Source organism: Cetorhinus maximus, chromosome X, assembly GCF_964194155.1.
Source record: "Cetorhinus maximus chromosome X, sCetMax3.hap1.1, whole genome shotgun sequence".
In the NCBI taxonomy this organism is placed as follows: domain Eukaryota; kingdom Metazoa; phylum Chordata; class Chondrichthyes; order Lamniformes; family Cetorhinidae; genus Cetorhinus; species Cetorhinus maximus.
This window is the reverse complement of record NC_135917.1, coordinates 4,361,724-4,385,589: the sequence shown is the minus strand read 5'-3', so window position 1 is coordinate 4,385,589 and position 23,866 is coordinate 4,361,724. Positions and strand designations below refer to the sequence as shown.

General features: G+C 40.1%; 2 protein-coding genes across 8 annotated transcripts in view; both read right to left on the bottom strand.

Annotated features, from left to right (window-relative positions):
- Window positions 1–23,866, bottom strand: part of cdk2 (cyclin dependent kinase 2) — a 434,240-nt gene that overhangs the window by 111,050 nt on the left and 299,324 nt on the right. The window lies entirely within an intron of this gene.
- ikzf4 (IKAROS family zinc finger 4) overlaps window positions 1–23,866 on the bottom strand; it is a 160,434-nt gene that overhangs the window by 14,113 nt on the left and 122,455 nt on the right. For 5 of the 7 annotated variants that reach the window (XM_078534577.1, XM_078534578.1, XM_078534572.1 and 2 more), the window contains exons 4-5: window positions 18,129–18,389; window positions 16,137–16,304 (exon numbers count right to left, since the gene is read on the bottom strand). In XM_078534577.1, coding sequence (XP_078390703.1) covers window positions 16,137–16,304; window positions 18,129–18,389 — 429 coding nt within the window. The remainder of the gene's footprint in view (window positions 1–16,136; window positions 16,305–18,128; window positions 18,390–23,866) is intronic. The other 2 variants (XM_078534575.1, XM_078534576.1) reach the window with 1 other exon arrangement.

The following is a 23,866-nucleotide window of genomic DNA, read 5'->3' as shown; positions in this document are numbered from 1 at the left end:
CCCGATAAATGGGCAAACTTTTAATTGTGATAAAGCAATTAAATTAGATTTTAAATTGTAAATTACTGTGAAAGTTTATTAATGATGACTATTTATAAGCTTTCATTAAAATTAGGGAGATGAATACATGGCTCAAGACTGGTGTAGGAGAAGTGGGTTCCGGTTCATGGGACACTGGTACCAGTACTGGGTAAAGTGGGAGCTGTACTGTTGGAACAGTCGACACCCGAATCATGCTGCTACCGGTGTTCTAGCGAGCCACATAACTAGGGAAGTCGGGAGGGCTTTAAACTAAATAGTGGGGGCAAGGGATCAAATTTGGGAAGATGTGTTAAATCAAAGAGCAGAGGTAAGGCAAGAGAGAAAGGTATTAATGTGGGAAATGATAAACAGACCATGACAGGTAGGGGCAGAGTACAAATCTAAGAGTAAATCAGATAACGCTAGCAGTTACAAAAATAGTAAAAGGATAAAACTAGAGGCTCTGTATCTGAATGCATGTAGCATTTGAAACAAAACAGATGAACTGACAGCTCTAATAGAAATAAATATGATCTGACAGCCATTATGGAAACATGGCTGCAGGATGACAGAGATTGGGACGTGAATTTGAAGGGTTATGTGACATTTAGGAAGGACAGGAAGCTAGGAAAAGGTGGAGGGGTGGCTCTCTTAATTAAGGATGGTATTAGCACAATAGAGAGGGGTGACCCAAGTTCAGCAAACCAGGATGTAGAAGCAGTTTGGGTAGAGATGAAAATGATAAAAGCAAGAAGCCATTGTGGGAGTGGTGTACAGGCCCCCTAATTGTAACTGCACAGTAGGGCATAGTATAAAGGAGAAAATAATGGGAGCTTGTCAGAAAGGTATGGCAATAACCATGAGGGATTTTAATCTACATATAGACTGGAAAAATCAGATGGGCAAAGGTAGTCTAGATGAGGAATTCATAGAATGTTTTTGGGATAGTTCTGACACCAACCAGATATCAGGATATACTAGACCTGGTATTGTGCAACTAGATAGGATTAACTGATAATTTTATAGTGAAGGTGCCCCTAGGTAGCAGCGATCATATGATGATTGAATTTTACATTCAGTTTGAGGGAGAGAACAGTGGGTCTAAGACTAGTATTTTAAGCTTAAATAAGGGCAATTATGAGGGCATGAAGGCAGGGCTAGGTAAAGTGAACTGGCAAATTAGGTTAAGGGATAGGTCAATAGAGATGCAGTGGCAGACATTCAATAGGATATTTCAGAATAGATACATTCCAACGAGAAAGAAAAATTCCAAGGGAAGGATCCACCATCCGTGGTTAACTAAAAAAGTTAGACGGCATCAAACTTTAAGAAAAAGCATATAATTGCGCAAAGATGGGTGGTAAATCAGAAGATTGGAGAGAGCATAAAGAACAGCGAAGAATGAGTAAAAGATTAATAAGGAAGGAAAAAAACGTATGGGAGAAAGCTAGCTAGAAATATAAAGATGGATAGTAAGAGTTTCTTTAGATATTTAAATAAGAAAAGAGTTAAAGTGAGCATTGGTCCTTCAGAAAGTGAGTCTGGGGAATTAATAAATGGAAAATAAGGAGATGGCAGATGAATTGAACAAGTATTTTGCATCAGTCTTCACTATAGAGGATACAAGTAACATCCCAGAAATAGCTGTAAGTCAGGAAATGGAAGGGAGGGATGAACTCAGGAAAATTATAATCACTAGAGAAGTAGTGCTGAGCAAATTGTTGGAACTGCGGGCTGACAAGTCCCTGGGTCCTGATGGACTTCACCCTAGGGTCTTAAAAGTGGCGGCTAGGGAGATCGTTGATGCATTGGTTTTAATTTTCCCAAATTCCCCAGATTCGGGGAACGTTCCATTAGATTGAAAATAGCAAATGTAACTCCTTTATTCAAAAAGGGAGGGAGACAGAAAGCAGGAAGCTACAGGCCAGTTAGCTTCACATCTGTCATGGGAAAATGTTAGAAGCTATTATTAAAGACATTACAGCAGGGCACTTGGAAAGATTCAAAGTAATCAGGCAGAGTAAACATGGTTTTGTGAAAGGGAAATCAGTTTAACCAATTTATTGGAGTTCCTTGAAGTAGTAACATATGCTGCAGATAAAGGGGAACCGGTGGATGTACTGTAAGTAGATTTCCAAAAGGCATTTGATAAGGTGCCACATCAAAAGGTTATTGCGGAAAATAAAAGCTCATGGTGTAGGGGGATAACATACTGGCGTGGATAGAAGGTTGACTAAATAACAGGAAACAGAGAGTAGGCATAAATGGGCCATTTTCTGGTTGGCAGGATGTAATGAGTTGTGTGCCATAGGGATCAGTGCTGGAGCCTCAACTTTTTACGATTTATATAAATGACTTGGATGAAGGGACCAAAGGTTATGGTGGCTAATTTTGCTGATGGCACAAAGATAGGTAGGAAAGTAAGATGTGAAGAGGACATAAGGAGGCTACAAAGGGATATAGATAGGTTAAGTGAGTGGGCAAAGATCTAGCAAATGGAGTATAATGTGGGAAAATGTGAAATTGTTCATTTTGGCAGGAAAATCAAAAAGCATACCATCTAAATGGTGAGAGATCACAGAGCTCCGAGATGCAGAGGGATCTAGGTTTCCAAGTGCATGAATTGCAGGTACACCAAGTCATTAGGAAAGCTAATATAATGTTATTGTTTATTGTGAGAGGAATTAAACACAAAAGTAGTGAGGTTGTGCTTCAATTATACAGGGCATTGGTGAGACCACATCTGGAGTACTGTGTACAGTATCAGTCTCCTTATTTAAGGAAGGATGTAAATGCATTGGAAGCAGTTCAGAGAAGGTTTACTAGACGAATAACTGGAATTGTTATGAGGAAAGGTTAGACAGACTCGGCTTATTTCTGCTGGAGTTTAGAAGGGTAAGAGGCAACTTGATTGAAACATACAAGATCCTGAGGGGTCTTGACAAGGTGGGTGTGGAAAGGATGTTGCCTCTTGTGGAATAATCTAGAACTAGGGGTCACTGCTCAAAAATAAGGGGTCGCCTGTTCAAGACAGAGATGAAGAGAATTTTTTTCTCCAAAGGTTGAGTGTCTTTGGAACTCTCTTCCTCAAAAGGCGGTGGAAACAGAGTCCTTGAATATTTTTAAGTCAGAGGTAGATAGATTCTTGATAAACAAAGAGGTGAAAGGTTATAGAGGGGGTGGTGGGAATGTGGAGTTGAGGTTACAATCAGATCAGCCATGATCTTATTAATTGGCTGAGCAGGCTTGAGGGGCCACGTGGCCTACTCCTGTTCCTAATTGCTATGTTCGTATGTTCAAACCAGATTATCCGATGTGTCATGCATAAAAAAGATGAAATGTTTTAATGTGGATTCCAAAATAGTTAACATTTATAAAGGACAGATCAATGAGCTTGCAATTTTGTTTTGTTTTTATACCATACAGTACTCCTACCACAGTCCCCAGAAGGGTACAGGCTTGCCTACAAGGTGCTAATTTCTTGATATTTCTTGGGAGATGGCAGCATGGTGGTAATGTCACTGGACTGGTAATCCAGAGGCACAGGCTAATGAGTGAACCATATAACTGTGACCCCTTAAAACCTACCTCTTTGGTCAATCTTTTGGCCATCTGCCCTAATATTGCCTTTTGTGGCTTGGCATCAAATTTTGCCTTTCAATGTTCCTGTGAAGCCCCTTGGGATGTTTTGCTACATTAAAGGCACTATATAAATACAAGTTGTTGTTATCATCTGACATTAACAAAATAGCTGCTTAGTAGCCAACTCAAGCTCTCTCCCACCATTCACTCTCTGGGTCAGCTGGAATGCTGGCACAAGACTCATCATACACCATGCCTGAGAAATGGGCCAGTCTGTCAGTGAGTGAGAACACGTAGCTGTCCCGTTCTGCCCATTAATGCTCAGACAGTGGTCCTAGCAGAGTGGCACTATAATTTAGATAATGTTACTGAAATACTAATGGCTCTGTCAAATCAAGAAATCTAGCACCTCTTCAATGTTGTGCTACCAACATAAAACAATTTTACAGAACTTCCAACACAACGTACAATAAGTCACTCCCTTGATCAGTTTATCCAGTGAGTAGCATCCAAACAAAGTAGGAAGATTCCAAGTTTGATTCCCAGTCTGTGGCAAATTAGCTGATCTCAATCATCTCTTAATAGTTTGTGATGTACACACGAGAGAAGGTTGTTAGTTTTAAATATTAGTACACAAAGGGGATTGGATAATGCAGTGAATTAGACACTTGCCTTTCACCGCTGAGTTCTCGATATGAATGTAACTCAGACTGACAGAAGGAATACCTTGTCTTCTGGGTTAGCAGTCTTTTAAGAGTTTGGCCATTCTCAGCCCAGGTTCTAGAGGGCATTGTCTTGCTAAAATAAAGTTTTCAATCCTGGAATGTCTACCAGTAAGCTTGAGAACAGGTACTGGATATTAATCTACAAAAGCAAAATACTGCAGATGCTGGAAAACTGGAACAAAAAAACCAGAAAATGTTGGGAATACTCAGCAGGTCAGGCAGCACCTGTAGAGGGAGAAACAGTTAACGTTTCAGGTTGATAGCCTTTCAATAGAGTAAAAAGTCAATCTGAAATGTTAATTATTTCTCTCTGGATGGACATTACCTGAACTGTTGAGTATTGACGGCATTTTCTGTTTTTTTAGTTTAGAATCCTATTTGTCAAGGGTATAGAAATGCTACACAATGATGAAAAACGCTTGGACAATCTGCTTAAATAAACTCTAGGTTTTCTATCCTGCATAAAAGGTCTGGAATTTAGATGAAACTGGATATTTTCTTTTAATGCTTTGTTCACAAAGGCCTTGTAGAGATGAGTGAAGAGCTAAAAGGCTATATAATGTCAAGGTGATTAGCATTTGTTTTGAATAAAGATACATATGAATTATAGAAGCCTTTAGTTACTAGCAAAGCTGGAAGCCATGCTGCTTGAGAAATGAGATGAAGGCATTCCCCTCATTACAAAAAACTACAGGAATTCAAGGGTGACATTAGAAGTTAAAGGTTGTATTTAACTAAAGATAGGAAAGGAAAAAAAGAGAATTAAGGGGGAAAAGCAGCTCCAAAGATGCCAGTGTTCTTGAATAATGCTCCTGGCTATTTAGATATTGAACTGAAATGCAATCCTGGAAATAGGACATTATAGCTTCAAATACAGAAGCGATCAAGTCTTTTGTGGCACAGAATAGCCAGTGCAAGCTTATGTGTTTTTGTTAAGATCGACCAAGTTTGAAATATCTCCCAGCTGGTGAATAAAATGGAAAGTTTAAGATACACGAATAGAAGACGGCATACGCATGAAATAAGGCTACTCTAACAAACGGTTCTTTGTATGTCCCAGATCCAAAGCTGAAAGCAGCAAACTTTCAGAAACAGAAGCAAATGCAAATGAAAATGAGCCATTTGAAATGCTCTGCAGATGGCTTTGGCTATTATATTTTCATGACTTTGGTAACTGCAGGGAGCAAGTAAAAAGTCTACCTCTAAAAATTGCTGATAAAGAACTCTCTAAAAAAACAACTTTCGGAATGCCTATTGGCTTTGAGACACTGATCACATTAAAGCACATTTTTATTATGGAAAATATACACTATGCAAGCAATGCAATGCTGCTTCTGCCAAATTGTTTGCAATCCCATTGAACATTGGAACATGAACTCCTAAAGTACCAACATCTTGCTCCCAAATATCTGAATTTTTATAAACATCCCCATTTAAGTGGTGCAATAGCTTGAGCATCAATGAATCACACTACAGAATAGCTGGGTAAAAGTTCTTGCTGTGATTGCCCGCAGAATGAGCCCAAAACTTAAGCGTGGAGAGATGCTCAGTGTCAGCGAGGCACTTGCCCACAGGATGCAACTATTTCACTATCGCTTTAAAGAGCACAACTAAAACCATACTGCATTGTGCAATAGGGACACAGCAGAATTTAATTGCTTCAAACAAAATAATAAGTTGTTGTGCAAAGCACTGTCGCTGTATTACCACAATATCCAACAAATGATCTGATGTGTACTATCAAGCCACTCTAACCATCCCCACCCTGGACTGTTATCAGTTTTTGTTATGATTCAAGTTCTTTCTTTATATATGCACCACTAAACACAACCACCAAACTATAGCTTAAAAATATTTTGCACATCTTGTAGATTAGCAGCACAGAGTTTATTTGCACTGAAGTGGTTACCTATACGGTACAAGTGCATCCTTAAAGGCTTTAACTGAAAAAAATTCTAAAAAACTTGACCAGCAGCAGTTTAAAAAGAAAAAAAAAATTACTGAAGAAATGCAACAAATGCAGTGTGAGCTAGCACAGTTGTTTCATAGAATGCTTCAGCAAGGAAACAGGCCATTTGGTCCATCAAGTTTGTGGTGTTTTCTTGTAATTTACATAAATTGTAAATTGGGTTCCTAACAGAACACTACAACTCTATAAAGTGTAATGTTGTTTGAAGAAGCTCCAACTTCCTCTATGCCAAATTCCTAGGGGATCTAGTCTCTCTGGAGTTTGGTAAAATGTTATTGTGGCAGCGGGAGTACAATTGGCCTCTGTCTCTAGTGAAAGGAAGAGAGAAAAAAAAACAGCCACAGTTTCTATCACTGATTACTATCCAGTAACCCCCACTGTAAAAGTGCATGCTGGCATCTGCTAAGAACAGGATCAGGCTCAGCTGTGATGTCACTGTACTCAAATAATCTGCTAAAACTCACTGTCCCATCTCACATGAAGGATTACCACTTGAGCAAGATACCCAAGGTGTGTCAGGTCTCATGAACGTACACCAGCATGATTCACCATCTTGAGAAAAGTAAGGATGGAAGAAAGTAAATAACCTTTTATGGCTTGAAATAAACAGTTTAAAAGTAATTTTAACAATTACAAATTTATAATCTTAAACCATAAGCCAAACTAAAGGGATGAACAAGAGATGCCGACAAAACATCTTCAATCAGGAGGCATAACTCAGTTACCAGTGAACGAATAAAAAGAATTCTATTACTGATCAGAACATAACCTACAATCTTGTGGTCTCAGCCAAAATGAATAGATCAGTCTTTGAATTTTCAGCAACTTCTGACAATGTGATCTTTGGAGCTTCAACTATGTGCTGTGCAATTGGTATTACATTCAGGCAATGGTTTACAGACAGTGGCCAGGCACATGGTACAGTACACAAATTGCAGAAAGTAGGATATAGTTTATAAAAAAACAAATTCACCAGTTAAGGTTTTGTTGTCATAAACTCATTTCAGCAACATCTGCACGGCATACAGTCTTGTTTAGTTCCCCACCCCACACCGCCCCCGATTGCCAACCTATCTTTTCTGGTACAGTATTGCTTCCCCTATAGGTAAACCAGTTTTATTCTCAAGTTAGCCATGGAAAAAAAAACGCTTACCTAATGTAGAAAACAACCTAATCCATTTCTCTCCATTTGCACATTGTATTATGACTGGAAACAGTGACATCACCCATTCCATCTGTCTGCCATATTGGTTCTTACCAGTTTAAAAACACATGCTTGTGGTGCGAATGATACATTGAATAGAATCAGATATGGGTTTAGATTATAACAGTTGTGGAAAAAGCATGTATAATTAATTCATAAGTAAGTTCCTCAGGGTAATGTCCTGAGCCCAACCATCTTCAGCTGCTTCGTCAATGACCTGCCTTCTATCATAAGGTCAGAAGTGGGGTTGTTTGCTGATGATTGCACAATGTCCAGCACCATTCGCGACTCTTCAAATACTGAGGCAGTCTGTGTCCATATGCAGCAAGACCTGGACAATATCCAAGCTTGGGCTGACAAGTGAAAAGTAACATTCGTGCCACACAAGTGCCAGGCAATGACCATCTCCAACAAGAGAGAATCTAACTATCGCCCCTTGACATTCAACAGCATTACCATCGCTGAATCCCCCACTATCAACATCCTGGGGGGTTATCATTGACCAGAAACTGAACTGGACTAGCCATATAAATATTGTGGCTACAAGAGGAGGTCAGAAGCTAGGAATCCTGTAGTGAGTAACTCGCCTCCTGACTCCTCAAACCCTGTCCTGCATCTACAAGTCAGGAGTGTGATGGAATGCTCTCCACTTGCCCGGATGAGTACAGCTCCAACAACACTCAAGAAGCTTGACAGCATCCAGGACAAAGCAGCCCGCTTGATTGGCACCCCATCCACAAACATTCACTCCCTCCACCACCGACGCACACTGGCAACAGCATGTACCATCTAAAAGATGCACTGCAGGAACTCACCAAGGTTCCTTAGACAGCACCTTCCAACCCCACGACCACTACCATAGGACAAGGGCAGCAGACAGATGGGAACACCACCAGCTGGAAGTTCCCTTCCAAGTCACATACCATCCTGACTTGGAACTATTTTGCCATTCCTTCACTGTCGCTGGGTCAAAATCCTGGAACTCCCTTCCTAACGGCACTGTGGGTGTGCCTACACCACATGGACTGCAGCGGTTCAAGAAGGCAGCTCACCACCACCTTCTCAAGGGCAATAAATGCTGGCCTAGCCAGCAATGGTCACATCCCATGAACAAATAAAAACAACCTTCCTCAGTCATAACCAATTTAAAACTGTAACCTATTTTAAAACATCTCACTTTGAAAAGTAATCATTCCACATCTTTAAACAAATTTGCAATTGATCTCACTGCTATTAGCCCACTCCTTACATTTTCCCCCAACACACAGAGAGGTCTTCATATATATGGGGTACAGAGGAGATTCACCAGGATGTTGCCTGGGGTGAAACAGTTAAGTTATGAAGAGAGTTTGGATAGACTTGGGTTGTTTTTGTTGGAGCAGAGAAGACTGAGGGGCGACCTGATCGAGGTGTACAAGATTATGAGGGGCATGGACAGGGTGGATAGGGAGCAGCTGTTCCCTTTAGTCGAAGGGTCAGTTACGAGAGGACATAAGTTCAAAGTGAGGGGCAGGAGGTTTAGGGGAATGTGAGGAAAAGCTTTTTTTACCCAGAGGGCGGTGACGGTCTGGAATGCGTTGCCTGGGAGGGTGGTGGAGGCGGGTTGCCTCATATCCTTTAAAAAGTACCTGGATGAGCACTTGGCACATCATAACATTCAAGGCTATAGGCCAAGTGCTGGTAAATGGGATTAGGTAGGTAGGTCAGGTGTTTCTCACGTGTCGGTGCAGACTCGATGGGCTGAAGGGCCTCTTCTGCACTGTGAGATTCTGTGATATTAGAATAATGGACACACTGGGGAGTGATACTAAATTACAGCTTGCTAATTAAGTTATTTGGTAGAGGTACAAGGGTAATCCAAAAGTACTTGCACCAGTCACTAAAGAGTGCAGCCTTGAAATTACTTACTTTCAAGGTATTAGTGTCAATGGCTTCCTTTGTGCTTTTATTGAATGAATTTGGACACGGTTACAAACACTACATTTATGGATTTGTTAAAAGTAACACATTATACTTCAGCCATCCTAAAGGCCATGTGCAAAGGCAAATTGGGGACATTTTAGACTTGGAACTTTTAAGCTTCATGTTAGTTTATGTTCAATGAAAGTATCTCAGGCCAGAGGGTGGACTGAAGCTGGAATTTTTTTTTTAAAAGGAGTTTGAGTCAGTTTAGTCTCGTTGATTTCTACAGTCAACTGACAGCTGGAAGGAGAGAATTTGCAGGAGGGAATTTGCAGTATTACTAAAGGTTTACAGAGAAATCATCTTGAATGCAAGAGATTCATGCATTGAACAATTTTTTGATATCCATTTTCCTGCAACAAAGCAAAGGTTAAGTGTCAGTTATGATTTTAGGCTTCTGTCATGCTCAGCAACAAAGGCCTCTACCCCCACTAGCTGGAGTATAACTTTATATACCCAATACCTGGAAATGTAACATGACCCAGAGGTTGAACAGAACATGCTTGTTGCTGTAATTAGGTCACAGGATTGTTACAGGCTTTCTTGTGCTCTTTTAGTCTTTGGACAGGGAAAGAACAAACATTAGCAAAACTGTGACTTAATGTATGAAGTACAAAATAGATTTATTCTAAATACAAAGTAGCTGAAAGTCAAAATGGAACATTACACTCAATTACAGAATTTTCAGCCTCTAAAATAATGAGATGAGACACTTCACTTAATCTTAACATAGAAACATAGAAACTAGGAGCAGGAGTAGGCCATTCGGCCCTTCGAGCCTGCTCTGCCATTCATTATGATCATGGCTGATCATCCAACTCAATAGCCTGCTCCCGCTTTCTCCCCATACCCTTTGATCCCTTTCGCCCCAAGAGCTATGTTACTACACCTGAACCAACATCTGTAACACAACTTATACTTCAGGCCATTTGGCCCAATTAGTCTGTGCTGGTGTTTATATTTCACACGAGTTTCCTCCCAATCCAACTCAACCTTTCAGCATACCTTTATATTACCTTTTCTCTCATATAGTCATCCTGTTTTCTTTTGAAAGCATCTAAGACGATTGCCTCAATCACTTCCTGTAGTAGCAAGTTCCATATTCTAAACACTAAAATCAGGAGTGTGATGGAATACTCTCCACTTGTCTGGATGAGTGCACCTTCAACACCACTCAAGAAGCTTGACACCATCCAGGGCAAAGCAGCCCGCTTGATTGGCACCCCTTCCACAAACATTCTCTCCACTACCGACACACAGTACCTACACAACATGGACTGTAGCGGTTCAAGGAAGCAGCTCACCACCACATTCTCAAGGGCAAGTAGGATGGGCAATAAATGCTGGCCTAGCCAGTAATGTCCATATCCCATCAATGAATAAAAAAAGTTAAGTTTCTCCTTATTTCCCTATTGACAGCTGTGGCTCAGTTAGTAACGCTCGCTTCTCTGAGTCAGAAGTTTGTGGGGTCAAGTTCCCCCTTCAGGGATTGAGCACAGGAACCTAGGCTGACACTCCAGTGCAGTACTGAGGGAGTGCTACAGTGTCCAAGGTGCCATCTATGAGATGAGCTATTAAACCAGGACCCCACCTGCCTTCTCAGGTGGACATTGAAGGTCCCATGGTACAATTTCGAAGAGGAGCAGGGGAGTTATCCTCTGTGTCCTGGCCAATATTTATCCTTTAATCAACATCGCAAAAACAGATTATTAACATTGCTGTTAGTGGGAGATTGCTGTGTATAAATTGGCTGCCACATTTTCTACATTACAACAGTGACTATACTTCAAAAGTGCTTCGCTGGCTGTAAAAAACATTGGGATGCTGAGTGGTCAAGGCGCTATACAAATGCAAGGTTTTTTTGGTTGGATGTATTCCTATCTATCTTGTACTTATGGCCTGTACTTTTGGATTCTCCCAAGCATGGAAACACCTCTCCACGTCTACCCTGTCTAACCCACTCATAATAAACACCTCTATTAGGTCACCTCTAAGCATGGGGGAGGCGGTGGCATAGTGGTATTGTTATGGGACTGGGAATCCAGACACTCAGGGTAATGCTGGGGACCCAGGTTCGAATCCCACCATAGTAGATGGTGGAATTTGAATTCAATAAAAATCTGGAATTAAGAGTCTAATGATGGCCATTGTTGACTGTCGTAAAAATCCATCTGTCCTTTAGGGAATGAAATCTGCCGTCCGCTCCTATATGTGACTCTTAAATAGCCCAGCAAACCACTCAGGTTGTATTTCTTCCCCCCCCGGCCCAGTGGTCTCTTTTCAAAAGAAGAAACCCCAACCGGTTCAACTGATAGCTGTAATTATTTGCTTTGCCCTGAAAACAGTCTTTGAGTAGTCCATTTGGCCCCTCAAGCCTGCTCTGCCATTGAACGAGATCATGGTTAATCTTCTACCTTGCTCCATTTTCCTGGCTTCTCCCCATATCCCTTGATTTTCTGAAAGATCAAAAATCTATTGATCTCTATCTTGAACAGACTCAATGATGGAACATCCACACCCTCTGAGGAAAAGAATTCTAAAGATTCACAAGCCTTTTTGAGTGAAGAAATTTCTAGTCTCAGTCCTAAATAACCAGCCCCTTGCCACCCCACCCCATGTTCTAGATTCCCCAGCCAGGGGAAGCAGCCTCTCAGTATTTACCCTGTCAAGCCACCTCAGAATCTTGTATGTTCAATGAGATCACCTCTCATTTTTCTAAACTTCGGAGAGTACAGGCGCAATTTACTCAGCCTCTCGTCATAGGACAACCCTCTCAGCATGGGAACCAATCTAGTGAACCTTCGCTGAATCACCTCCAAGGTAAGTATATCCTTCCTTAGATATGGAGAAAAACAGCACACACTACTCCAGGTGTAGTTTCACCAAAGCCCTGTACAACTGTAGTAAGACTTTCTTATTCTTGTACTCCATTCCCCTTGCAATAAAAGCCAACATGCCATTTGCCTTCCTAATTGCTTACTGCACCTGCAGTATGAGTACATCCAAATCTCTCTAACAACATTTAGAAGTTTCATGTCGTCTAAAAAACAATTCTGCTTTACTATTCTCACCGTAAAAGTGCTACTTCACACTTTCCCACATTATACTCTAGCTGCATCCTTGTTGCACACTCACTTAGCCCTTCGATATCTCCTTGCAGCCTCTATGCCCTCCTCACAGCTTACATTCCCACCTAAGTTTTTAATCAGCAAACTTAGATATATTACCTTCGGTCTCTTTAGGTCTTTAATTAGGTTGTAATTAGCTGGGGCCCCAGCACCAATTCTTACTTGAAAATTCCACGTTTTTCCCTGCTGCTTCCTGTCCATTAACCAATCTTCCATTCATGCTAATATATTACCCCCAATTCCACATGTCCTTATCTTGCCTATTAACCTTTTGTGCGGCATCTTATCAAACACCTTTTGGAAATCGAAGCTTTTTAAACTGGTTCCTACATGTTTGGCAATCAAAATATATTTGCAAAGGAAAGCTGATCTTGAACTGACATTTTCCATACTAGGCAGTGATGTGCATCCACTCCAATATGTGGAACCAAGATAGTGGAGAGAGACACAAGCAAGTAAAAAGGAAAGAAAATTCAAGCGATTAACCAAATATTACATATACAATGGTTTACTATCTTGTGATCAAACCTATACAGTTCAAGAATTAAATATAATGCGCAAATCAAACCTCCAGAAATATAAATATGATGCAATGTGAACGCTGTGTAAAATAGTAGAATCTGGGCAGAGTTGAAGTGTTACAGTACCAAACCACCTTTAGAGAGCTACTGAGGCTTTTTCAGTTTCTATTCAATTTCAACAGTGGGGCACAAAGCCTTTTTGCTGAAACTGTCACTTTAATTCAGAAACATCAGTTCAATACTGATTTCCACAAAACCATTATATAACCCAGGCTACAAGAAACCTTTGTTGATTACTTTTACATCTGTATTGCTAAAATTATTCATTAAAATAAATGGCACTCATCGCCTGGCCAGTGATACCCCCATCCCATGAACGAATATAAAAAAGTATAACAAAGTTAGCCTGACTATAATGTTATTTGAATTGGACAGGCACAGGACTTGCATGTACACTTACTCTCTCCATTTTATTTATTTATTCACATTTTCAATGGAAAAAAACAGAACCAGTACAAGCCAACAGCTCAAGTTAAACACTGAAACAAAAGCAAAATACTGCAGATGCTGGAAATCTGAAAATAAAGAGAGAAAATGCTGGAAATACTCAGCAGGTCTGACAGCATCTGCAGAGAGAGAAACAGAGTTAACATTTCAGGTTGATGTTCTGAAGAAGGGCCATTGACCTGAAACGTTAACTCGGTTTCTCTCTCCACTGATGCAGCCAGGCCTTGAGTATTTCCAACATTTTCTGTTTTTAGCTCAAGTTGAACTCCTGAATCAGCTTCCTTCCCCCAATATATTCTAAATATTCTTAAAGCATTTCCCTCATTACAATCATGCATCTGGATGAGTTACACAACTGCGAATGGAATTACAATACTTTAGGAACTCAGTTGGTTTGCTGACAGACTCCGCTACATTGAGTCACTGCATCCCACAATTGCTTTTTTGGTCAACCAATAATTTAATAAAAGATTAATGAAAGATACAATGAAATAACATTTGAAAAACTGCTTACAATGTTATCATTCGCACAAGCACTTTACATTCAACCCCCACAAGTACTTCATTGGTTGTGAAACGCTTTCGGATGTCCTGGATAAAGGAGGGGGCTTTCCAGTCCCTGAAGTGGAAGATGTTATGCACTGCTTAATTCATAGAATGTGTCTCACATCAGGGACGTGTTTAACTAAAATAAAAATATGGGTTTTTGATTATTCTGTGTTTCTACAATTTATTTACTTCCTTCCTACCTTGCTTATTCAACATTCAAGATTATGGCAGCCCTCAAGGCCAAATACACTTTTGCCTAACTTATTTTTAAATAAAAAAATGTATTTGTAACCTAACTGATTTTATCTTGTGAACTGCTAGCCAGCATGGCTGTGTTAGGCAAAGTCAGGCTTCGAAAAAAAGGGGATTTTTTTTCCCCCCTCTCTCAGCATTTGTTTTAACAGAAATGTGGCACCTGCTCTGGTGGCAAGAATGAAAATACCACAATGATCTCTATTTGAGAACTGCAAAACACAACCAACTAGCACAAATCATTTCAGTTAGTGCCGAAGGACACGCTTACGTCACGGAGCCTTAAATAATGATTCTAACTAGAAAGTGTTCTTCCTGTAGCTCTTGCGCTTAAAAAACACTTGCATACAATGACTAAACTGCGTGTCTGCACTTTGGAAGAAAAGCTACTTAGCCATCAAATTGTTCTTCCAATAGACCATATATTAATTTGTATTTGTATAGGTTTTACTTCATTCCAGTAATCCCTGAGTAAATGGGAAACTGAAGATAAGGGTTTCCAAGATAAGGCAACTTTCTCCTGGATAGTCAATGGCAATCTTGCAACACTCCAGGATATCAAACCTGCACCACAGTCACAATCTGCACCACTCAATTCTAGCTAGCTGCATTCCACAAGGATATTGCCATGATGCTAGCAGCACAAGAGCCTTTATGTTCCATCCAGTAATCACCCAGCTATAACAAAAATTAGAAAAATTCCAAATATGCCTGTTGAGTACATCATACTATAACTGCCTTTGTGAAGTCTATTCCACTTTACTACTCTACATGGGGGGGAAACTTCTCATCTATAGTTTTGCTTGAGGCTCAGTTTCATGTTCAATTCCTTCAGTTTGCATTTACAGGTTTCAGGCCCATGCTTGGAGGGGGTGAGCAAGGGATCTGACTATTACATACCCACCTATCTTGCCTTTTCTCCTGTAAGCATAGGAAATTATGGAATCATATCCCGTGAGATGAAATGACCGCTGATATTGAAATGACCATTGATCAGTTAAACATGCTCTTGCTGGGCTATAGTTAACAGAAGTGTTGGCATGTATGAACTTCAACGTTGACCATCAGCAAGCAACTTGACAGTGGACAGCGTAGATTCAGACCTCACTTGACATGCATACATATGCAATTTTAGTCAGTTGAGGGGTGGGTAGTCACTGGATAACCACAGGAGCTGCAACTCCGAGCAATTTACAAACGCACATTTCCCAGCCCCCCCGCCCCCCCCAATCCTAAGGAAACAGAGGTCAACTGGAAGCACACTGACAAAGATCAGCTGTAACATGTCCCAGAAATCAAAACTGATCTGTATGGATCAGCAGCAAACAAGCTATACAGCAAACAAGCTGTACAAATACCTACAGAAGCACTGCAGAGCATGAAACCTATAAGAAAGCACTACTAAAGAAGCATACTATAACTAACAGATTTCATACATGCTCTTCAAATGTCTTTTAAAAATCTGAAATATGCTGTTTAAATTATTTTAAAAACCTTTGTAAGAGACTTTTGTCTCAATCTCCATTCTATGATTAAGTTGACATTCTGCACCTTGCCCCTCCCCTAAATACAATCCCATTGTTCTCAAAGTCTATTTACTCAATTTCTTCTTGAATCTTGAAAACAGCTGTTGTGCAAGAGAAGGTTCAGTTTTTTTTTGTGTAAAAACAAGTTCACTTTTCCCTCCATGTTCGTTACAAGATTCCACCCACCAACCTGCATGTGTTCGGAGGTGTCCACTGAGCGCATCCCTTCTCCGACAGGCATAATTACAGAATGGACATTTAAAAGGCTTCTCCCCAGAGTGTAATTTGATGTGCCGCAGGAGGTTTCCTTTCTGTGTGAACGAGGCACCACACTGGTTACAATGAAAGGGGCGTTCGCCTAAGGAAGAAAGATAGGCAGAAAGGTCAAAGAGCAAGAAAGTAAAAAATATGTTTAAATACATACCAGCCTTTCAACAGCCTTTGCGTTCATTAATGTGAAGAATGACAGTGCTGGAAAACAAAGGATTTACCAATTTCTGAAATTCAAGATGATGTAAGCCACATATGGAATGAAACTGACTTTTTGATGATAGTAAACAGAAAATAATAATTTATATTTGTAAAATGCTTTATCGTGTCTCCCGTGGCATTCCAAAGTATTTCACTTGCAACGAATTGCTTTGAAGTACAATTACTGAATGCAGCAGCCATTTGATGCACAGCAAGGTCCCATAAACAGATGAGATGAATGACCATTTAATATTTTTGGTGGTGTTGAGGACAACAGTTAGCCAGGATGCTTGATAAATTCCCTGCTCTTCTTTAAATAATGCCGCTGAATTTGACATCCACCTGCACCATAGGAATAGGCAGATGGAGCCTTGGCTTATTGTCCCAAGCAAATGGCATCTTAACTGCTTAACTGCTGCAGCCTGAATTTTATGCTCAAATCCTGGTGAGGTTTAAATCCAGAACCTTTTGAGGCAAGAATTTTGTTAACTTAGCCAGGTCAACACTGGTCCGAACAAAAGTAAAAGGTGTTTGAATCTGACACACAACCAATTTCAACCTTCAGATCACTCATCATCGCAATCTATCATCGTATAAAATACAAATTTAAAATTGCTTTGGAAGGATTTAATAAGTCTTATTTATTCCCAGGATGATTAGCTGCGTATTCAGTTTAATGACATGCTGATCAGATTGTCAAGTTTAACCTTGAAGAAGCTATCAAGATGTTCCATTTCAGATACAGTGTAGCCTTAGCAGTTTATCAAAGATACTCAATCCAATAGAAGGCTGATTAAAAGGTATCAATTATTATTTGACCATTTGTGATCTTGAGGGTTTGAGCAAGAGCATCAGGTACCCTGACCTGTAAATATATAATTACGAAACCAGTTCATGTTGCAGTTCGATGCGCCCGGAGGAAAAATTAGCAAGACGACAAAAAGGAGAGAAAAAAAATCTAACCCCAAGCACTGAAAGGCCCTCTCAGCTTTCTTGCCACAGCACTGGTCAAAAATTGTTCATAGAAATCAAATTCCAGTATACATACATTCTATAAACATAGCATTCTGGTAGTAAACAAACAAACGAAGGCAACTTTTTCTAGTAAATTTTGTGCTCAAGCTGAGAGACATCAATACTGGGAAAGGGATTTTGCACCTGGCACCTCCAGGTCTGATACAGCACAGGTTTGATGCAAGATAAAGCTCGCTCTGCCCCAATGCACTTTAACTCCAGCCACAGCCTGATGCATCAGTGCAATACTTCCATTCTCCAAACAAGCTGTCCACACAGGCTTCAGTGAATTTAGTGCCAACTTATTGTAGTTTTGCACTGTGGACTCATTTGAAATGGAATTGTGCCGAAACTGGTTACATTTTTGATTTTGCAGATATACTGCTGTAGTGGGTTGAGAGAGAAAAAGTGCAAATGGAAGTGTAAAAGGACAAACAAAAGCTCCAAGGACATTTGCAGAAAGGTTTTGAAAGGCTTCTAAAATATATCTAGGGTGAACTCTACACTCCACAGAGTAGTGTGGACACTACAGTTCAATTTGTCTGCCCCTATCACTACAGGCCCCCAGTGTCAGAAATAACTGGCCAAACTTCATGGGCAAATAAATCACAAGTGAGTTTAAACAACTGCCACCACAGACAGACTTTAAGCCCCACTACATGCCACTCCATTTCCTTACTTGTGTAAGCATACTTACCAGTGTGGCTCCTCTTATGTACCATAAGAACATTCGGTCCGATGCAGACCATTCCGCATAGATCACACTTCAGTTTTCCATTAGGAAGGCGAATCCCTCCAGGAGAATGAGGTCCCTGCCCCGTGCCCTCAAAGAATCCTAGCGGGTCCGAAAAAGACACATCCACAATGACTGCTTCATCTTTATCACTAGCGCCATCCTCCTGTGCCAGAAGCCTCCCTGCCTCTTGATCGCTGTACATCTCAACCTTGATGGAGTTGGCTGCAAATGAACATCAGAAATGTCAGATGGAGCCACAAGACGACAGGGCTAGACACCAGGTATGGGGTGCTGATCAAGACAGGCCAGGTGGCAACTAGTTTGCAGCAACCAATTTTTGTGAACCCTCATGGAGCATCCTTAGCCAAATATTTGTAAGTTTGAAGCAAGAGAGGGCCCAGTATTATAGATGACTGGGAGGTCATTTGCGTACAGAAAAAGTGTGGGGGGTGGGTGGGGGGAATCCAATTCTACAGCACTGTTGTCCTTCAGCTTATGAGCACACAATGTAGATATATATATAAATAAAAACACAAGCACACCAAAAGACCCACACCCACACAGTCACAATCCCTCCACTCAGGTCATTTTATTGATCCAAGTAATTCATTAGCACCATTTGACACAATAGCAGACCTAGAAAACCTCTCTCTGGAACAAAGCAATAATTAGGATAAAATGTGTAAAAAAATTCTCTCAAAGAATACATTTTGGAAATGGACAGAATTGGACTCATAAATAATAAATAAGAACTATCAAGGGTAAATTATAGGATAACGACAACTTGGAGTAGCAGGCAAAAACTGTGGCACAGCTATGACAGCAGAAGCAAGAGTAATCGCTGTGATTGAGAGAAGGTAACTGGACAGAAAAATATACACAACAGTTAAATGGAGCTATTTTGAAATAACATCCTTAAACACTTGAGATATTCTTCCCATTTCCTCCTCTTCCCAACAGCTTACCAGTGATCACTCTCCTTCAGCTAAGAGACAGAGGGAGGGAGCGAGCAGTCATGAAACATGAATTTCTTCTCAACCACAATGGAAATGAGTGAATAATAGGAAGAGAAATTTTACACAAGATGTGTGTTACCTTCCAGCATTCAAAGTATTTGATTTAATGTCTACATTTTCAGGACAGTACTATTAGTATTTTTGTTCTGGTCAAGGTAAAGCACATCACTGCTGGGAAATGAGACATTTTTGTACTTCCACTGCTCTGTGACACCATGCAGCACTCATGACATATACAGTATAGAAAAATGCAAATTTACGATCCCTATATGCTGCCCCAAATAAGCATCAGGGTGAATTGTCCACACAGCCATCCCTATTAGAAGAGTTTGTAACAGTTTTGTACCATGGGCTTATCCCTCCTCGGAAATGGTGATACTGGTCAAAACAATTTCATACAGGAAACTTTCACTCCTGCAGTTTGGACTGTATGGAAATCTAGTTCCTGGAGATGACAGTAACACTCCAACTCCAAGAGCAATTCGAGACATAAACCATTTACAATAATCCAAAAGTCTGGAAGTGCTGTACACCATTAAAGATCAAATTGTTTAGGTGAACTTGGTTCCCCACAGTTGCCATTTATCAACAACATTAATCTTTCAGCCAGGAAATTGGCCAGTTCGGACTGCTGCCTTCTCCACAGCAGCCATCAAGACCACTCAACTAGTCAGCAGAAAGCATGGTTTTGCAGAAAAGCCCCATTTCCATTTCTTTCCCACTACCCATCGTAAAACACACTCATCACGGGCCTTAAAACACACTGTCTGGATGGAACTCCAGCAACTACTATGAGGTTCAATCTCAAGGGCAATCAGGCAATACAATTATTGCTGTATTCTGGCCTCCTACAAAATCAGATTATATAAAAAGGCTTCTTTAAATTCAACTCTGGTAGCAATCAGTTAACAAAAATTAAATAGGAGTAATCAAAAGTAGCTTCATATACCCTGGGTTTTAAAGCTAAAATATTCACTGCTACTTGAAATTTATCTTTTCTTTAAATTTGAAAATTATGAAACGCTACAAGCAGTGCGAGGGTCAGTGAGATTACAAATATAACAAAGCCAAATTTGAGAGTGAGAAACAAAAGTGCAGTCTCTCAGAATTCACACATCATTCCAACTGTCTGGGAGAGTTTTTTTGATTTAAATTCAGGGATTAAATTCACATAAGCATTCTGTTTAAATGAAAAAGAAGATACAGCAGATTCAATCCCAAAATTAAATCATATTATTTTGGATGAAATGTAGCCACGTAATTTTGTCATTGTATCAGAGTTCCAAGTCAAGCAGGATGCCAACTGACAGTCAACAAACCATCCCCACAACACAATTCCCACAATCCTTGGCCTTTCAGTCCTATGAATGCAAAATTAGTCCGAATAAAAAAAACTTTCTACTTTATGTATTAAAATATCCAATTCAAAAACTGCCATGGCAACCAGTGCATTTGCCATGGTAGCAGGCCACTCTGGTACAGTATTAAATGCCTGAGAACTAACTGGAACTCTCAAATATAACAAGCAAATAGGAAAAACCTGCCATTTAAAATGCAGGTCATATTTTCCATCTCCATTTCTTTCTCCCTATTTGTTTCTTTCCAATTTGCTTGCCTTGTGAAGATGCCAATATTTTCTGGGTTATGGTTTCACAGTTGCTGGCTGTACCTTGTTCAAGTGGCTATTCATGTGTGAGCTTGGATGGTGAGCGCTAACAGCTTATTTGATTTTTTTTGAAAAGAGGGATTCAAGAGAGGATGAAGGATAGTAGTAAGGGGAGGGGACAAAATGAATCTCGCAGCTGAGCTCAATCACCATTTGGAAGTGCCTGGAGCAGGAATCATGGCTGTTCTGCGCCCCCCCCCAGCCCAGGAGCACTGAGGCTTGCACACCTACTGCCAATTTCACCACATGTGGCACTGACTGAATGTTATACCTGGAACATTCTTTGTGTGGTTTTGTGTTTATGTCAAGCTGTGTTCAGGACCATTACTAAGTCGGTCATCAAGCAAGACCCCTTGCCCACACCCATTTTAAAATCTCTTATTCTTTCCACTATGTGCACACCACATTGAAACCTAAAAGGCAAATATGTGACACGTTCCCTGGTTTTAGCAACACTTCTCAAGACAGGAAGTACCCCCAACAGCATTTTAGGGTGACTCAGCTGTCATTTCCTTTCTGTTCCATCTTCAGAACTTTCCAACAGTATAGGGCACACTGTACATCTGAGTGTCAAACACTTCCCCCCTTTCAGTATACCACATTGGAACACCACATTCGTGCTAAACTGGCCAATAATTTGTTACACATTAGTAAATTGGAAAAATCACAGAAACTTAACTTGAAAAGATCAATTTGGGTTTCTGTGCTCCTCACATTTAACCATAAAAATTTAACATCTCAAACTATACCTTAACATTTGGACTGTCTGAGCAAAGAAACTAATCTTAATTTTATATGACACTGACTTATTGGAAGGTTTACACACTGCAGTACACATTTTCATTGTTTTTCGGTTTATAGACCTAGACAGCATTCAAATTAGTACCGTACAGAATTTTGCTGTACTTAACACCAGGTCCAAATTCTGAAATGACAAAACACCATTCCTACCGCACTCCCCAAGGCAAGCATTAAAAGGCCCCAAAGCTAATCGGTTTTAAATCAAGGTAATTATAGGTGAGGAAGAACTTTCAGCTCATCTTAACTTATCCATCCACAATGGTTGAATGTGCCCACCCCCCCCTCCGCCCGATTGTAGCATCAAATTGGTTCTTAAATAATTCCATGACTTTTCCATTCATTTCTTTATCTAGGATTCCCCACATATTGATCACCATGAAGAACTTACTAATATCAATCCTAAACTTGCCTTTTACTAGTTTGAACCTGTGTCTGCTTGTCCTTTCAATTTAATTGATATGATTTTCTGAATTTTCCTTTTTCACATTATTTATTTCATGTACCTCTAAGATCACCTCTCAAGAATTGGCCCTATCAAGGCTGAAAAGTCCAAGTTTCTTCTTTCTTTCCTCAAGTCATGCTAATACCTTACAACTTTTCTTTAAACAAGAGGGAGGGAAAAAAATGAAAGGAGGTAGACCGAGGGGGGAGGAAAAAAGAGGAAGAGGAGGGATTATTCAATTATTATTCAAATATTTGTGGACTTCATTTAAAACTGACCAAAGCACACCAACTAAAGCTGCTTTAACAAAATTTAGCATGAAAAAGGCGTCAGCTACAGAAGTTAGCTAAATTGTGGTAGAACTTGCAACCAACCAATAAACTTATGAGAAATAAACTTGCCATACATGGAGCAAATACATTAAAATCAAGTAACCAATGGTAATATGCGCTTTTAGGTAAATTTGAAAATAAAGAACTCTATGATTAGTTCATGTTGCATTAGTTGTATCAACTCTAGGCAGCTTTATGTCTCAAAATGCAGTATAAACTATTTCACTATAAGGTGGTCTTACTAATATCAATTTTAATTTACTGTTAAGTTATAGTTTTGTTATTTAGTTGCTTGTATGTCTTTCAAACGATCAAAATTTCCACAGCTTGTCCTTCTTTTAGGATAGGTGTTGCACATTTGCTAATTTCATGACTGAATTCAGCTCCTGAATCTTAGATGAAGCCATGGGGAGGAATTTTTTAAAAATTCATTCATGGAATGTGGATGTCACTGGCTAGGCCAACAATAAATGCCCTAATTGCCTTTGCTTGGAGGGCAGTTAAGAGTCAACCACATTGCTGTGGGCCTGGAGTCACATGTAGGTCAGACCAGGTAAGGATGGCAGATTTCCTTCCCTAAAAGGGCATTAATGAACCAGATGGGTTTTTACAACAATTGGCAGTGGTTTCGTGGTCATCATCAGATTCTTAATTCCAGATTTTTATTGAATTCAAAATTCACCATCTGCCATGGTGGAATTCAAACCCCAAAGCATTACTTTGGGTCTCTGGAATACTAGTCCAGTGACAATACCACTATACCACCGCCTCTCCCTATGACGAACCTATTTGATCTCAATGCTGAGATGACACATTTTTCATGTGATTGAAAGCTAAGATTTAGGATGCATCCCCTAGAAAACAGATACTAACAGTAAGTGTAATATCTGAAGTATTGAGAGGACATTTTCTTATGTTCTGCTGCACATCCTCAAAAGAGTTTGATCATTCCTTTTCCCACACGTTGAAAGTCTATGTGGTCCAAGGTGTTTTCTTATAATATTAAAGCAAAATTCTGTCGATGCTGGAAATCTGAAATAAAAATAAAGTGCTGGAAAACCTCAGCAGGTCTGGCAGCATCTGTGGAGAGAGAAACAGAGTTAACATTTCCAGTCCAATATACCTCTTCGGAGATGAAGAAGTCATATTGGACTCGAAACGTTGACTCTGATTCTCTCTCCACAGATGCTGCCATACCAGAGTTTTTCCAGCATTTTTTATTTGCATATTCTTTGGCTTAGGATGCTTCAATTCGGTATACAGTATGACATGGGGTGATAAACCTTCCACTATGTCAGTTCCTAAGCTGTTAGGTTTATTCGCTTCCCCCAAAATTGAGATCCATAACTTATGTTAACCTGGCTCAGTTGTAGCATTTTATCTCTGATTCAAAGGCTGTGGATTTAATCTCACTGAAGGGCTTGAGCACGTGAGCTAGGCTG